A 17,236-nucleotide genomic window follows, 5' to 3' on the forward strand; every position below is an offset into this window, starting at 1 on the left:
CCTTAACCTGCCGGTGCCCCCAAGCTGCGCGATCCTGCAACTGTGAACTTGGATGCATCTTCACAGGCAGCTGGTGAAGGCAGAGCAGAGGGTCCGGGGAGGTGGGCTGCAGGCAGCCGGAGGAGGCAGAGCCCTTCCACACTGCACCGGCCAGGAGAGCAGGGTGCTGGCTGCTGTGAGGATGCGCCACGGGGTGACAGAGGAGGGCATGGCCGCCAGAGGAGACGGTGGCAGGGACTGACCTGGAAGTGTCCAGCCCTGGGGTCTGAGGACAGCGGTTGTAGTTTAGATGGGGTAAGCGAGAGCACTGGCAGGAGGAGCTCCCCGCAGCCTGCCTGCCCCCGGAGTTGGGCAGAGCAGCCCTGAGAGCCTGATACAGCAGCGCAGGCATGCAGCAGGCATGGTGGGCTGCTCTGTGGGGGACTGGGGGGCTCAGCACTGCTGAGCATCGTGGAGACATATCCCCCATGGGCACATCTGCTGCTGAAAGGCGGCACGCAGCTGGCTGGCCTTAAAAACCTGTTTACAGACCTGAAGCATTTATAGATTTCTCTCTGGAAACACAGCAAGCCCCAAAGCACCAAAATGAAACATGGGCAGGACCTGCTAGCAGTCAGATAGCAAAAGGCAGGCCTGACCCATGGGGCTGGGCAGCATCTCCGGCAGCAGGGTCAGCTGCCAGCTCTGCTGTGGGAGTGTGATTTGCTGCTCGAGCTGGCTGGTGGGAGTCAAGAAGTGCCAGCACAGGGTCACTCCCAATCTTTCTGCACTGGATTTGAAGCCTCAAGCTATGGGGCCTTCCCTGCTGCACTTGGAAGAGGGTTGTGTGCGCTGATGGGCTTGGCTGGCCTGCAGTTTTTCTAGGCATGCATTCAATTTTTTTTAATTTTGTTTTGAGCCATAGCACAGAGCAGAGGTACCGGGATGAAAGGAGCCCTGTGAGTCCTTCAGTCCCCCCATGCTGCCTCTCATGGTGGTCCGTATCCGTTATCCCAATGATCCCTGCCTCCTGTTGTGCTACCCCTTGTGCACAACTCTGTCCTTACGTCCTTGTCCCTCAGTCAGGCTGTACAGCACCAGCCTCTCCTCCGGCTGCAAGCGCTTGCAGTCCTTCCAGCGGTTCCTCTGCATTCTCCTGTTTTTGAATTTGCATGAGGGATGGCATCATGGGGACCCCTATTTTCACTTAGGAGTGGAGGTTTGAATCGGGAGAGGCAATGCATCTTTTCTGGCCTGTCATTTGGCTTCATCTGACCATGCCTTTCTACCAGCTCCTGTTTGGAGATAAAGTGCTAACGTGGTGGTAAATTCTGCAGCATTTACATCATACCAGACTCATTATCAGTGAGTTCAACAAGGGCATGAGCCAGCCTGGCAGGAATGAATCACAGCGTGCAAAAAGGAGAAAGGGATACAGGTCTCAGCCAGCGGACAAGAGAGACCTATTTATCCTGAGACTCTTCATTGCAACGGTGAGGGTGTCTAGAGAGAGCAGGGGAGCAGCTGTGCCCTTTGTGGCTGCACGGAAGCAGAAGAAGTGGTTGTGGTGTATGAAGCACGTACCCCTTGGGAGCTGGCATTAGGCTAAGAGAGGCAGGAAGGGTTTGGGGCTGGGCAGGAACATGCTGCTCTTGCAGACTGGTTCTGTGAAACCTCCCGTGCTGGATCCAGCTGTTGTGAACAAACAGGCTGAGCTGGTTCAGCGCTCAGGTCCGTGAATTCCTGTGTCCCAGGGGACCTGCAGGTGGTTCAGGGAATGTGGTGGTGGCTTCTGTGTTAAGTCCCTTTTAATAAGGAACAGATGAGGTGGAGAGATGCACTTTCTGAAGCAAAAGAGATGGTAGTCCTTAAGAAAGGTGGATCGGGATGAAAGAGCAAAGGTGGTGACCTGGTGTAAGTCTCTGAGAGCTCAGGATCCTGCTGGGAGCCCCTTGCCCTGCTCAGCTGAGCAGAGCTGAAAGCAGCAGCCAGAAAACCACAGTACAGTGACAGGTGCCGAACCAAGCTGTTGGCCTGGGTGATCGGAGAGGTCCTCCTCCCTCGGACCCAGCGGTGCTGGGGGAAGCAGAGAGCTCCACCAGCACCAGACGGGAAAGCCGGAGGCCAGGGCCAGGCCAGGTGAGGGCGGGTGGGAGAAGTGCTACAGACCGAAATGGAGACAGAAATGGGTCAAACAAACGAGCAATTAAATAAGCTTGCAGCACTTGATATTATTCCCCAGATTTGCATACGCGTGATTAGAATAAGCTTCCTTAGCTATTAAGGTCACTACGAATGCATCAGAAGGAAAATACAATTGAGTTATTAAAACACGCATTCTCATGGCAGAAGCCTGCGAGAGGCATTGCCCTGGCACCTCTGCCCAGCTGGCGAGAGAGGCCCTGCCCGGAGACCTGCTTTCCTCGTTTTCCGATTTCCTACCTAAGGCCATGCTCCCGATTCCCTGGTGATGCTCTTCTGTTTGCGCTGACCCTGGGCTCGCTCCGGCGCATCCCTGCTCCGGGCACTGCCCGCTCCAGGCAGCACCCCGGTCTCTGGAGCCGCAGGTTGCGATGCGGAGCTGAATCCCATGGGCACAGCTTATACTTACGCCAGCAGACGGTCACCAAAACGCTGCCATGTGGCACAGAGGGTTGGCCTCAGAGATGGAGGAGGTGGTTACTGCAAATATTAGCAGCTGTCATGGACCGTGCATCTAACTGGCAGCCAGTTAGTGTGGAATAAAAACCACCCAACCAGTTCACTGGCAGCTGGGCCACCCCATGTCTGAAAAGGGTCTGCGTTCTTTCAGAAAGTATTGTATTTCAAAAAGTATTGTATTTCAAAAAGTATCCCTGGAAGTATTTAAAAGACGTGTAGACGAGGTGCTTAGGGACATGGTTTAGTGGGCATGGTGGTGTTGGGTCGACGATTGGACTCGATGATCTTAGAGGTCTTTTCCAACCTTAATGATTCTATGATTCTATGAAAAATGTTTCATAAACAGTTAATTTCTTCCAACACGAATCAAAAGCATTTGCTGGACTCTTTCCACTCCAAGGCCAAGCAGAAGTGTTACCATTGACTTGAAGCATTCCTGACTTGTAAAACAACCGATCCAATTTTTGCCAGGCTTGCCTTGTCTTCCACTTTCTAGAAACTAAAAATCAAGTCTGGTGTCCGCGCAATATTGTGCTTTATTTTATGCCAATGCAATGATGTGCAATAAATCCCAACTTGTATTTTATTACTGAATGAATTGTGAGGTTGCTTAAAGACTGTCTTTTGAGTGCATGTTTTCCCAAACCTGTTCATTACTTTTGTTGTATCAAAACATCCCTCCAAAGAAATTATTTTCCCATGAAGGACCCTGAGCCTGGACTTCTGGCTGGGCCTTTCTATTACTGTATAGACTTCCCAAGGTGATAACCTCCTCTGTAACTCCTCCTTTCCCCCCCAGGTGCCTGTCTTGCGTAAACAGCGCTTTCCGCTGCCACTGGTGCAAGTACCGGAACCTCTGCACCCACGACCCCACCACGTGCTCCTTTCAGGAGGGACGGATCAACGTCTCTGAGGTACCAGACCGGGGTTTCAGTACTCCTGAGTTCTTTCTTCTTTGCTTTTCTATGGCACAATCAGCGTAACCAATGCTTATGTGAGGTTTTTCAACTTTCCATGGGTCGGGGCTCCTCTCTTGGCTGGCATCAAAAAGTGCAGATACAGCTTTAAAGGAGCGTAGCAAGAAAGTATCAGTTTAGCAAAAATGATATGTCTCAACCTGAACGCCAAAGCTGATCCCACCTCTGATATGTGGGTATGCTCAGGTTCAGTAATAACTGTAATTGCTGGAGTGCTTTCCTTCAGGGGTCTCAAAAGACTTCTCAAAGACCAGCAGATTTCAGCAACTCCGCTTTACGTACAAGGCGTGCCGGGATTTGCCCGACAGCAAGCAACGAGTGAGGTGCAGAGCTCTTGGTGGGACTCATTCAGTGGGTTGTGTTGGCAGGTCTGAAATCTATGGCAGGAGCCTGACAGTAAACTGATTAAGAAGGGAATTACAGACATGAACAGCCCCAGACTTTGGAAAAGAGAATTGATTCGGGATCCAGCGCTGTGGACCAGGAGCCATCTCTCTTAGCAGTTAATAAAAAGTGTGGGGCTCAAGTCCAAAAATGCTTTCAACAGTTTGAAGGAGGCACAGCCGTTAACGGCTCTGCCAGATCTTCCATGTGTCCCGAGGCAGAGGGGTCCATGGAGGAAAGGAGTTTGTTAGCACAAATTCCTGATCAAAGGTTACCTCTAACCCCTTGGTCTGGGGTTTCTGCACCCATTGTCTTGTCTGATTCCCATGGTGCTGTCTGCTCCAGGTTCACCAAGTACAGAGCGGATACAGCCTCTGATGCTGGTAGGAGCCTGGTCTTCACCTTACTGCCCCTACACGTAGCTTTGTGGCACCTGAAATGGGTGCAGGTCCTAAAGCTGCAAGGAAAAAAAAGGCTTTAAAAGGTGCTTGAAAATCCTGAGTGTCTTGGAAAGTGGGAAAGGCAGCAGTGAGGACATATACAAATATTAGAAAAAGAAAGGAGAGTAAGATTAGCCAGCATCAAGACAAACCCTTCAGTGAGTAATGGAGATACGGAAAAGCAGGAGCGATCGGTCAGTAGAGTAAAACATGGAGCTGCTAAAAAAAAGTGACTGAAGCTGCCAGGCTGTTGCTAAACCAATAATAAACTTGAAACTTAACTCACGGGTCTTTCTGGTTAAAATGCTACCAGGAGGCACATAGACACAAGGCAAGAAGCGTTAATGAACTGCATGTGTACATACCTCGGTGGGAATCTGCAAGAGCCGAGGGATGGACAGCGTAACTGGGAGCCGGCGCTGCCTCCTGCCACCTGCAAGGGACGAGACAGAAGCCTCAAAGAGCTGCCCCATGCGGCAAAGGGAACAGATGCCCAAGGAGAAGCATCCACCCTGGGGACAAACCAAAAGCTTTCTCAGTCCAGTTCAAAGTCAAGAAACTTCCTTTCAACACAACAAGAGAAAGCAAAAACCTTTGCTTTTCCTTCTCTCGAGTGATGTCAGGGTTTTTCTCCTTCACACTCAAAGCATCGCTGTCTTCCCAGGCTTTACAATTGTAGTTCTCAGTTTTATAGGGCTTCAACCCCATGATCTCAGAAGTGTTTGACAAGTCTCTGGTAAAGTAGGGCAATCCCATTATCTCCGTTTTTGTCCTGGGAATGCCTAGAACTTGCCTGAGATCACACAGAGGGAGCGAGTGGAGGAGTTGGTATCTCTGCCAGTTCCTGCTGGGATCACAGGACTGTCGCGTCTCCAAAGAACTTCCTCTGTCGTCTTCATCTTGTAGAGGTTGTTTCTTACCAGGGGGTGTTAAGTGATATCTAACACTTTCCTGGTGATAACTTTTGATAAGGGCTGATGATAACAATACAGATGCTCCACTGTTCCTCATGACTTCTCCAGACCACTGAACGCACAGGCAAAACCAGCCACCAAAAACTAATTTGTTGGCGTATTTAAGGCAAATGAGTTGCCACTGGGGTACGCAGTGCAGTGCTAATGCCTTTATTACGGGCATTTCACTCCGGCTAACACAAGACATGAAATAAGTGCCTCATAAAGAGTTTCCTCTCTTAAAACAATTCCGATCACAATGTTCTCATTGTGTCATGGCCTGATGTATTAGCAAAATGTTTGTGCTTACCAACATCACTCCCTTCCTAGCAGGGAGTCGGCTGTGTTTGGAGCCGCTGCGGTGATAACCGTGGCAGTGCGTCCGCCACGGAGGGAGCAGCGCCAGCGCGTGCTGCCCTACTTTCAGTCCCATGTGCCTCTTCTCACGTAAGATTTGCACACGTGTTCACACGGGGTTGGAAATTTTCTCATGCTTTTATATTTAATTTAAGAGAAAATATCTTGAATATTCCCTTTTACTCCTGGCCCATCAGAATTTGTGTCCCAGTGGGATTTGATATGTAACAAACTCCCTTTGATGCTCCTAGGAGTCGTCTGTCTTGAGAAGGGAAAAGAGCTCAAAGCCTCAGCCACTTTACAAGGTGATGGGGAAAAGAAAGCCCTTCTTCATGAGCTGTACAGTTGGTCCTTGCAATCTTCTGGCTATATTGACCGAGCTAAATACTGCCTTTTTGCCCTGCTTTCCATGAAAATACAGCCAAAAGAACAAGCTTTTTCTGTCTCTCCGCCTGCCCTGTCAACAGAAATTGTTTACTAACACCTGAGGGCAGAGCTCAGCAGTAGACGCGGGTGATGCAGAGGACAGCCTCCAAAGATGGGTTGGTGCTTTGTCAGGGGGTAGCGAGTGGCCTGTGAAGCCATCGGTAAGAGAAATGATGCACCTTGAGTGTCAGATCTCTGTTTTGCATCATGCTGTTCTATTTGCAAAAGTGAAAGCGTGCAAAGCGTGTTTGGTTTGGAGTAATTGGTAGATAAATACAGAACCCTTCGCAGCCTTTAGAGCAGAGATGTCTTCCAGGTCAGAGCTGGCTGTTCTTGATATCCTCCATCTGGTGGGAAGTTTCTGACATGGGGTAAACCCAACTCTTCTGAGGCCTCTGTTTCTAGGTGGCCAGTCCTCTAGGAGTTAATAATTAGATAAGCAACGTTATTTTCTCAGCCTTTTCTTAGCCTGAGGCTTCATTTGTCTGCAGGAGGTGCCTGCTTAGACATTGCTATCCAAAGAGCAGTGGGAAGGCAAAGGTCTGGGGCTGGCTTGCACCCACAAAAGCAGGGTTTCTCCAAAAAGCCTTGTGGGTGTGTAGCGCTGATTGTCTCACTTTGCAAAGCTTCCCATCAGGCCTGTGATATGATTTTAATGTGTCTGAGGTGGTTGGGTTTGTGTGTGTGCGAGGCTATAAGATGTCTCTCTCTAAATGTATAAAACATGCAGATGAAGAGGAGTGTAGATTTATAAACATATCCTTACACCCCATCCCAATGGAGAGCTAGAACCAAATAAATCCTATTAGTTTCCCAAAATGTGGGATCCTGTCCGTCTTTGATGTCCACTGTGTGGACATCTAATGCCAGTTCCACATGTGAGATGCTGAATCAGGGACGGAGTGTTTCAGATTCTGAGAGTTTAGTGCAGAGCCAGATTTCGGCTCTGGTCTGACTCCTTTAAATTCTCATTGCTTTTAGAGCAACACCTTTGCAGCTGGCTGTGCCCTTGGATGCTGAGTGCTGCTTGATGTGCCTTGAAGGAAATGAAATAAAACAAAATCAAACCTTCCTCATCTCTGTCCTTACAGTCCCCACCGTTGAATACCTGAATGGGAACTAGGATGTGCAGGAGATAACTCAGAGCCACATCTAAGTCCACCAAAATCAGCAAATGACTTTGCTGGGTCACATCTCACTTCTGGAGAGATGTGTTTGAAAAAGTACCAATAGTAACAAAAAGCCCAGTTGCGGCAAGATTAACTCATCTCAATTTGAGAAGATTGGTTTGAGCTTATTGGCAACACTTTTTTCATCAGTAGATTTATGGTGTATATAACCTACAGCTTTTGGTGTTCGGAGGGGGAAAGAGCCACGCAGGAAAGTGCTCCATGGGGCTGGAGGGGATGGGAGCGCTGCAGGGAGCCGGAGGGAGACATTCCCACCTGTAACCTGGCCATGTTCAAGGGAATTGCTCCTATCCTCACCTCTGGTACACAGAGGGTTGTTTATGGGAGAGAAATAGGCTCTCCAGCCTTCCGTATTTTGCATGGCTGCAAATATCACAGTACTTCATAAATTCATGGTGAAGACCCGGGTTACAGCACGCGCATACGGCACAGAGCTCAGGACAAAAGGGCATTGGGTAGGAATTTACCAGTGAGAAAAGTTTCGCTTCAGTTGCCTTTCTTTTCATGTTTGGTTTCTAAGGAGCAAGGTCTGCTCTCCTTTTCAGTAGCATAAATGAAGAATAATGTGTTTCCATGAGTGACAGGTACTGTAATTTATATCATTGGGAACACAACTGTGAGCCAGGGGTTTACATTCATGTGCCAGATTCGTTTATATTTATAACCTTAAAATGTGTGTAGCAAGTTAACATTTGTGGAACATTTTTTTTTAAGACAAAAAGTACGAAAACATTGTATTTTCTTCCATTTGGGTTAAATCCCGTAGTCAAAAGAAATGCTTGCCATTTCGAGGCAATTTTTTCCAAATAAGAGCAAGAAGATTTGACCTGCTAAAACTGCTCTGTTAAACACAAATAACAACCATGGTTGCTCTGTTCTACTCCAGAGACAGATGCATATCGCGGGTCTTTAAGGTATTTATAGACCTTGGAGTCTTTGAGGCTAAAAAGTGTTGGAGAAACATAAAATGTCTTTGTAAATTGTGTGTGATGATACTTCATACGCAGAATATTCCCGAGAGCCTGTGCCACTCATTCGTCGGAGTCTTGTCTTTCTCCAGCAGATCTTCTGATTTGTGTTTATTCTGGTGAACAGAAGTCAAGAAGGATAATGAGAGGATTCAGCGTGTGTTTGTTTAGCGAGAGGAGGCAATAATGGCCTTTCTAACTCACTGCAGGATTTACTTCTCATGAATTAAAAAACAAAGTAAACTGATTAAGGAACAAATTGTGTATTCCACTGGCTGCAGTTCTCCCTTTTATTCTGTATTTTCTGGATGCTCAGGTCTTCCTCGCACTAGCACGGGGAAGTGCAGAATCGAGCACCCAGACCTGAGCCCTACAAACCAGGGATGGTCTCGTTATTTACCACCACGAGGGGACCTTTGCCGCAGCCACACGGCTCCGATGCCAGCAGCAGGACTGGTGCTGCCAACCGCTTCCCAGTTCATCACGAAATTCCTATGAAGTGAATAAACATTGACAGACGCATTGCTAAAGCTGACGATATACCTCTAACAAAATAATTTATGTTAGCACTGGCTTTTAGATCAGGTAGCACGTAGAAGAGGTGGTGAAAGGACAAACCAACCTGCCAGGCAAGCTTTCATAGGGCATCACCCCCCTTCAACTCTGCGTGCACGGCGTGCGACCGAGGTGCTACTGCAGCAACACCCTCGTGAGACCGTGCCCACTCGCACACGCTCCAGGGGAAGGCCTGTGTGTGCAGGGGCGTGCGTGGACATCTCTGCGGCAGCAATTTGAAAAACAAATGGACAAAAAAGACCTGAAAGCCGAACAACGAGCCTGGATGGGAAATGGCACGAACAGGGAAGAGGGGGCCTCCGGCAGCACTTCTGCAACGCGTGCGGCGTCTGAGCGAGCCCCGCATCCTCCGCAAGCTCCTGCAGCTTTTGCAGCTTCACTCACTCATCTGATAAATTCAGCAGCAACTGCCAGCAGCAATGTGGCTCCCCACGAGTGCCCTGGGCTTTCGGTAGTATGGCATCTTCCTGTATATCCCTCCATCCCAAAATGTATATCCCCTTATTAGTGTGATCACTGTAGCTGTCAGCCAACACAGAGGGGCTGCCTTTCTCGGTGTTTCCCCGAGTGGCGTGCACTCACAGGCTGCATGCCTTTTTTCCACCAGAATCCCAATCTGACATTTTTCTCCCAGTGAAACCAAAGGAAAAAATCTATTATGTCCTACTCATCTCTAATGACGGCAGAACAATTTTTGCTACCAGCATTTTCAGCACTACAGATTTGAAACTGTTAAGTCCTCTCTCATGTCTCTAAAGGAAGAAGCATTTCTTTAACAGTCGTCTCACGAAAGGCAGTGGCCAGGAAGGATAATGGTCCATAACATATTCATTATTTTCAGGACTGTGCACTGAGGTTTTCCCACCGGTGATGTGGTTGGAGATTTTTTTGTTTTCAATCATAATGTGATAAAAGATTCTACGGCTCCAGGATGCCTTTCCTCCCAAACACAGGCTTTCCACAGAGCTGGGGACCTCTCTGGAGTGGAGCCATTTGTCTCCCATTGGTCCTCGATATGACTTTGAGGTTAAATGCAAAACCTTAAATGCAGCCGGAGTAAGAAGATGGTAGAGGTGTGCGGTGCATAATGAGGGGGAAGGAACGTGCGTGCAAAGTCAGCTCGGAAGAGCTGGCAGTCGGATGGAAAACGCCATGAATCTTAGGAGTTTGCTGGTGTTAGTGTAAAGGCTGAGCTGGGGGTTGGATCCATGATACCAGGGTCTGCGGGAACCTCAGAGCTGAGCTTCGTGGTGGCGTTCCCTTCCAGCCTGCAAACCTGCTCCACTGCAGAAAAGGGCTTTTCTTTCCTTCCCGGCACAGCCCGCTTTCTGGCCGTTGGAGTTTAAATCACTCTTGGCTGTTAATCCGTGAAAGTCCCTGTTAGAAATAAAATAAAAAATATATAAGGAAAAGTGCCACTAAAAAGGTTTATGAGGCAGCAGTTTAAGCTACTGACTTCTCCAAACTGGGGTAGCATCTGTTTCTCATTTACAACTTGCCTGAGCCAGTAGCGAAACAACATCCCATCAGTCCGGCTGTGAGCTGGAGAGGGAGCGCGGCTTGGCGTGCGTAATGGCCATTAGTGAGGGATGGGGATTTTCTCCCTGGATACACAGTCCTAGCAGGAGCCTGGTGAGGATGGCTCTCGTTGCATTGCCATCCAGATGATTTACTTAAATTGCTAGGCAGGGTGGCAAAGGGCTTGGGATGCCAGTCTGGGATTTGGCAGAGGGAAGTGAGACGTCAGTCCATTTTTTTCTAAATCTTCTACTTTAGCTTGGGATTAATCATTTAGTGTCAGATACTTACAGGTACTTAGGTACCTAGTTCCATTAGATCAAAGCAAATTAGAGCTAAACGGAATGTAAATACTTCTGATGGTCAGAGCCTTTGTCTCTGCATGTTGCAGTTCCTGGTATATAGATTGAGGAAAAACTGTATCTCCCAGTGTGTTACGAAGAGATAATGTTTAGGATGTTGAGATCTTATGGGAGGAATGTCATACAATTACCAGGCACTGATAGGTCTTTTTTTGCGCTTCATCTCAGAGTATCATTTAGACATGTAGTTTGTGCTCGTGGGGAACTGGAGAGCTGCTCATCTGTAGAATGATGTTTGCGGGGAGAGTTTCCTTTTATTTTGCATACAGCATCTTGCATAGCAAAGTCTTGAGCCTACTGCAATATTGAAACTTGCTATTAATTTACAATTGCATTATTTTGGCCAGATAGTGGCAGAAGTGGAAAAAAATCACACTTCTCTGTACTTAATGTTTTAATTGCTGTGCTTAGTTTTCAGAATATATAGTTTTGGAGGCAGCAGCATTTTGCTCTTTTCTTTGCTCCTTTATTGCAATCACACAGATGTTTGAAATATTTTCACATGGTTTTCAATGGAAAACTTAATAGACTGCTTCCACTTTCATGGTATTTTGTACACTCAAAACCAGGCTGTTTTCAGGGACTGAGGAACTATCCTTACCCATTTTTCACTGCCTCTAGCTGAGAACTCCTGAGCCTTAACTTGTTTATAAAATGACCATCAAGGATGAAGCACCATTCTTTATTTAATGCCTCCTTTATTTAATGCTCTTAGGTCAGTTTTGGAAGCCTTTGGGGTTCAGGGAGGAGTCCATTTCATTCCTGCAGTGGATGGTAAAGCTCCCATCACCCTCGTACTGCAGGAGGGTTCATTTGCAGCTCTCCTGGCGGTTGTCAGCCAGCCTCATGCCTGGCGTTGCAGGAGCAGGACCTGTTTAATCTCCTCTTTCATGCAAGAGGCTTCAGTTCCTAATCAGGAAAGGCCTGAAGTGAAATGTCTTTGGGCTGGTTTGTCTCAGCCCCCCATCCCTCCTCCGGACTCCCGCTGAGCAGCCTCTCCCCACTCCTGGAGCTCAGCTTTTTCTGGTTATCTCCCGAAATGCCTTTGCTCTGGCCTGGCAGGGTGATGGATTGTACTGTAAGGCTCTAGCTGTAACATACTTCTGAATTTGCATCTGACTCAGAAAAACGCATTCCTGGAGCAGCTCCCGATTGCATCCTGGAGGTGCAGAAAGACTTTGATCTGCAGCAGGAGCCACTGCCCATTTGTTTGAATCACTGAGCTCGGCTAGGACATCATCTTCCTCCTGCCCGTGGGGCTGGCAGGGTCCCTGTGCAGGCTGGCAGTCCGGGTTTGCTGTTTCCAGGCTAACGTAAAAAGGCTTAGGGCGCCTGAAGGGACTGTGTCCAGAAGAGTTGGAGGCTTAAGGTTTTGAAGCCCAAAGGGTGCTGTGAAGAAGGCAAAGAGCCGATGTCTCAGATCCCAGGGACATCAGAGCTCATTTGGCATCTTCTGAGCTGGCCTTCCTCCTCGTCTGATGGTCTCGCCAGTGAACACCCACTGGCAGGAGATCTGCAGGTGCCATCACTGGTTGATAATTTTGCTGCTTTCACTGTGCATGAAGAGACGTGTGGCACTCCGGTCATGGCCCAGCATCCACCCCACTGATACATACTGAGATACAGTTGTACACAAATTAATTAGATTTTGTTTCAGTCCTCCCTCCTCTGTGAGAGATCCCTCCTCAGTATTAGCTCCTCAGATCCAAGGATGGCCACTTTTTTGAAAGCCATACGACCTTTACAAATGCTGTCTGCTGGAGGAGGCTCTGAGTTTATTGCACATGCCAAACCCTTTGCTACAGTTCCTAAGAGAAAAGGCCAGTTTTGCAGACTAGACAGAATTTCAGAAGGCCCAGAGGGATCAGGATTAGGGTGCTTAATCCCATCTGTGAAAACCCTGTCCCTGCTCTTCCGGATATTGACTGCAACCAAATCCTCCGGTCCTTGGACGTCCTCCACTTCCCAGAAGCACAGAGCAGGGAAGAGCATTGCTTTAGAGATAGAAAGGGCAGTTCAGGTCTTCATGCCTTGCCCACCCGGCCGGCGGAGGCATGCATCCCACCCAGGCACCCCCCAGCTAAGCAAAAAGCTGTGCGAGCAGCAGCGGCGGGAGATTGCAGCGAGCTGGCTGGGCGTTTCAGAAAGGCCAGAGGTTTCGGGGCATGGGTAAGGGGCAAGAGCAGATAGAGCAGAAATTAATGTTGCCTGGGAAATGAATGGCATAATTTTACTCAGATAAAGCAGGGCGGAACAGTACCTGGCAGCGAGAGGGAAGCACATCCCATGCTGATCAGTCTCGCTCCAAAGCAGCACACAGCTGAGGGGTGTAAGGAGTGAAATGGGATTAGGAGGAGGCCCAGGGAGTGCAGCGTGTGGCTGGGAGCAGCCCATCGCCCTCCTGGAGCAGCGGGGCTCAGGCGGAGCTGGAGCAGCTGATAACGCACTGCTGCGGGAGGGCAGGGTGAGAGCTTGTGTCTCCACGGATAAAACCCACAGCAAGCTCAGAGCGGGGAGGATGCCTTCGATTTATTCCCTGAATAGCAGTGTTCCTTCTTCTGCGACTGTGGTGAGAAAATCAGTGCCAGTCCCAGAGCAGGCGGACTGTAATGGGGTCTTCTTTATTTCTACACTTAACCTGCAGCTGCGTGGGTGGACTGAGAAGCGGCTGGTCCTCCGTGCTGAGGATCTGCTGGGACAGCAGCCCTGCCGCCGGAGCAGGTGGGCTGAGACCTGGCCAGACCTGCGGACGCACCGTCACTGCTGTAACCTCCCCCTCTCTTTTATTGCCCCCCAGGACTGTCCCCAGCTCTTCCCCACAGAGGAGATCCTGATCCCGGTGGGAGAGGTGAAACCCATCACGCTGAAGGCGAGAAACCTGCCCCAGCCCCAGTCTGGCCAGCGCGGGTACGAGTGCGTCCTCAGCATCCAGGGCGTGATCCACCGCGTGCCCGCCCTGCGCTTCAACAGCTCCAGCGTCCAGTGCCAGAACAGCTCGGTGAGGGACCGGGAGGGGAACGTGGCAAAAAGGTGCCCAAAGTGGGTGTCAGCTCCGAATAGCTGCGAAGGGGGTGGGCTCAGCCACAGGGAGAGTGAAAAATCCCAGAGTTAAACTAATCCTGAACTCCAGGTGGGAACCTGCCACGGGCGTGCGAGGTGTTTCATTTACCGGCCCAGAGAAGATCCTTTATCTGGCGGTTCCCTGTCTGACTGTGGGGGGTCAGCGAGGGGAAGGGGAGGAGGAGGAGGGAATGCAACGAAGGTGTTGAGGCAGGCTAATTCACACGGGGGAGATAAGGCGAATCACAGACCCCTTATCGGGGAGCTGCCGAATTCCAGATCACGGTAGCTGGATGAATACAGTAATGCTGAAAAGCAGCATGGTGCAGGGAAGGAGGGGGAAAGGAAAACTGTCGGGAGAAAGCACAGTGCAGCAGAGAGAGGGAAATTATCTGAATGATGCTGCCAGAGAAGCAGGTAGGGGAGGATAGCTCTTCTCTGTAGGACGGGCCTTAGCCCTGCCAATGGACCTTGGCAGGATTTTACCCCAGAACGCCCGAATGTCACCATGGCAGGTGCTCAGGGATGCCAAAACACATATGGTAAACGCAGGCTTCCCAAAGGCCACCCTCCGAGCCCCAGCCCACGTTTGGGTCTCGCGTGGCATGCTTCAGCTGGAGGACGGGCAGGGAAGACCAAGGTCCTTCCCCTCCTCGCCACGCATTTGAAGAGGTCCACGGGTAAACAGGGCACATTCAGTTTGTTTTAGGCAGCAGAACGGGATCTACTTTAATATTCAGTGCAGATGGTCTTAAATTGTTAATGAAGTTTTGAATTTTTAAAAATTTCACTGGATATTTATATATCACAGGCCGTCTTTGGGCCTTGCAGCTTGGTGGATAATAAATGCATTAATACTATATAGTACTTTTCCTATCCAAAGCTATTTATAAACATTAGAGAAGCACTTTCATTCCTGTTAGGCTAATAGGAAGTGGTAGGTAAGGAAGGTAAGGGCAATTCTGTTCTTGCACCTCTATCACTTGTACAGAAGATCTAGTTTCACACCGACTTAGTAAAACCCAGGCGAGGTGAGTCAGTACAACCAAATGTAAGTTAAAACTGTACAACTATTGCATGGGGACAGTCAAAGCAGTCTGCTTTGGTTTAATCATCATTCCCTCATCCCAAAGAGGATGGCAGTGTTCGCTCACCTTTTTAAGTCTTTTTAGCAGCTCTTGATTGACTTAAAGAGAGTGTCAGAATGAGGCCTCATAGTTGGTGCTAATTGTGATAATGGGAATTTCAGAATACACTGGGAATTCACCTAAAGCATGCAGATTCACTCTGCCACCGCCCCCGGGATGTCCATGAGAAGGTGAATAATTCAAGCCGGTGCTATCCGAGACTAGGCTGAAGCAGAAACTGGGAAAGGACCTCTCTGCACCGTCTGTTTTTCCTCAGCTGCTGCCTATTTCATCAGCCACAGCAGTGCAGCGTGATTTTTAAGCTCCCAGTCACACTAGGGTGCATGGTGACTGTATAACGAGATAGCCTGAAGGCAGCAGTCCTTCCAGTCTGATTAACTGGAGGGGCTGTATTGATAAGCTAGAGACTGAACGACAAGAGCAACCACTGTGAGTGGAATAATTAATCTATTACCTCTCACAAGGACTAGATCTGATTTAATTATCTCTTCCTGGTGAGGAGGAGGGAGTCAAAGCAGGACCCTGGAGATGAAGTGTAGACATGGTGGTGGTTCAGACATCAGCACATGCTTTTAAGCAGAGAATAATGGTTTCTTTAAAAGAAATACTCTTTTCCTGTTAGTGTCTCAGATAGATCCTCCCAAGCATTTCATTCTCGATCTTCTCCTTCAGTATCTCTACGATGGGACGGACATAAGCAACTTAGCAGTGGACTTTGCTGTGGTTTGGAACGGGAACTTTGTTATTGACAACCCAGAGGATCTGAAAGGTAATGGCTGCTTGAGTTGGCTTTCAAGTCACGGGAAGGAGGGCGGTGATGGGGGCTGGGAAGTGGCTGTTGGGGCAGAGCAGCATTAGCTGCCGTCACTGCGGCTGCAGCCAGAGATGACGTGGTCCCGGTGGATCCTGCTTTGGGTGAGAGCAACTCACTGCTCCACTGATAGTGGTGCTCACTAAGCACCACTGATATGGCCTTGGCTTTGGAAACCACATGTGCAAGTCCACCCTGCAGTTTCTTAAGTCAAAACTCAACATGTGCCTTTGCTGTAAGTCCAAGAGCAGCTGCAGTCCCTATGAGTATTTCACTTCTTGACTTCGTCCTGAGTGCCCGTCCCCTCTTCCCGCAGTGCACCTCTACAAGTGCGCAGCCCAGCGCGAGAGCTGCGGGCTCTGCCTGAAAGCCGACCCCAAGTTCGAGTGCGGCTGGTGCAGCGGCGAGGCCAAGTGCACGCTGCGGCCGCACTGCAGCGCGCCCTCCGCCCAGCCCTGGCTCGACTGGTCCAGCAGGAACGTCAAGTGCTCCAACCCTCGCATCACCGAGGTAAAAGCGCGCATCTCCGGACCCTCTCCTTACTCCTTCCAGAGTGGATTTGTGTCTGTCTCCCTCTCATCTGAAAATTCGCCATCGTCCATCCGGCGCTGAAGAACAGGGAATAAAACGCTTGGCTACTCTCTGTGTAATTAACATGCGGATCCACCGGCATGTGGCCAGGGTGTGCAGCCCACCACACCGCCGTGCAGCTGTCACTCGCCGGGATGCGACCAGCATTGGGGTGACCGCTATGGACTGTTGCAGGAATGCTAATTAAACTAGGGAGCTAATTAGTCTATAGTTGATGCTTCTGATGTTTCTGTTCAGACCACTGAGGGATGCAGAATGTCTCCCAGGAGTAATTTTACCGGTAAAACTGCACTTGGTCTGTTAATGTTACTACTAGGAGTGACACTCACATCAGGTAGGAATGAAAGAAGATTTTGGTTTCTCACTTAATTAACTCCCCAAAAAAGCCTCCCTTGCCCTGAGCATGTGTCCATACTGCAGAAGGCGGAGGGCGTGGGTGTAAAAGAGTGTTGGATTGAAGTAGCCCGTTGCACTGATGCTCATGGCTACAGAAACGCCTGGCAGGACAGGAGCAGGGCTTCTCAGCACACAAACTTCTGCCAGCTGAATAAGGACCCCAGTACACGTGGAGGTTTCCTCTTAACCCAGATTAGTTTCTACACCAGCTTAGCTAAACTGGCTCATGCTCAGACCCGCTGGGAGCAAGGCATCAGCCTCCTTTTTATGGAGGGGGGGAGGAAACCGCAGAGGCTGGTGATGCTGTGTCAGGGCTGGGGCTGACTGGAGGAGGATGTTGCTGAGGAAGGTCCATCCGTCCCGCAGGGACATTGCAAGGCCTTTGGTATTTCTTTCTTAGACCTTCTGCCTAGCCACATTATACCTTTGGGCAGGTATT

At 49.4% G+C, this 17,236-nt stretch overlaps 1 protein-coding gene across 1 annotated transcript in view; it reads left to right on the forward strand.

Moving 5' to 3' along the window:
- The window catches only part of PLXNA2 (plexin A2), a 158,329-nt gene that overhangs the window by 97,162 nt on the left and 43,931 nt on the right, over positions 1–17,236 (forward strand). Inside the window, exons 8-11 of the mRNA XM_009272745.2 lie at positions 3,440–3,554; positions 13,589–13,789; positions 15,672–15,768; positions 16,127–16,320. Coding sequence (XP_009271020.1) covers positions 3,440–3,554; positions 13,589–13,789; positions 15,672–15,768; positions 16,127–16,320 — 607 coding nt within the window. The remainder of the gene's footprint in view (positions 1–3,439; positions 3,555–13,588; positions 13,790–15,671; positions 15,769–16,126; positions 16,321–17,236) is intronic.

This window comes from Aptenodytes forsteri, unplaced genomic scaffold (assembly GCF_000699145.1).
Source record: "Aptenodytes forsteri isolate BGI_AS27 unplaced genomic scaffold, ASM69914v1 Scaffold142, whole genome shotgun sequence".
NCBI lineage: Eukaryota > Metazoa > Chordata > Aves > Sphenisciformes > Spheniscidae > Aptenodytes > Aptenodytes forsteri.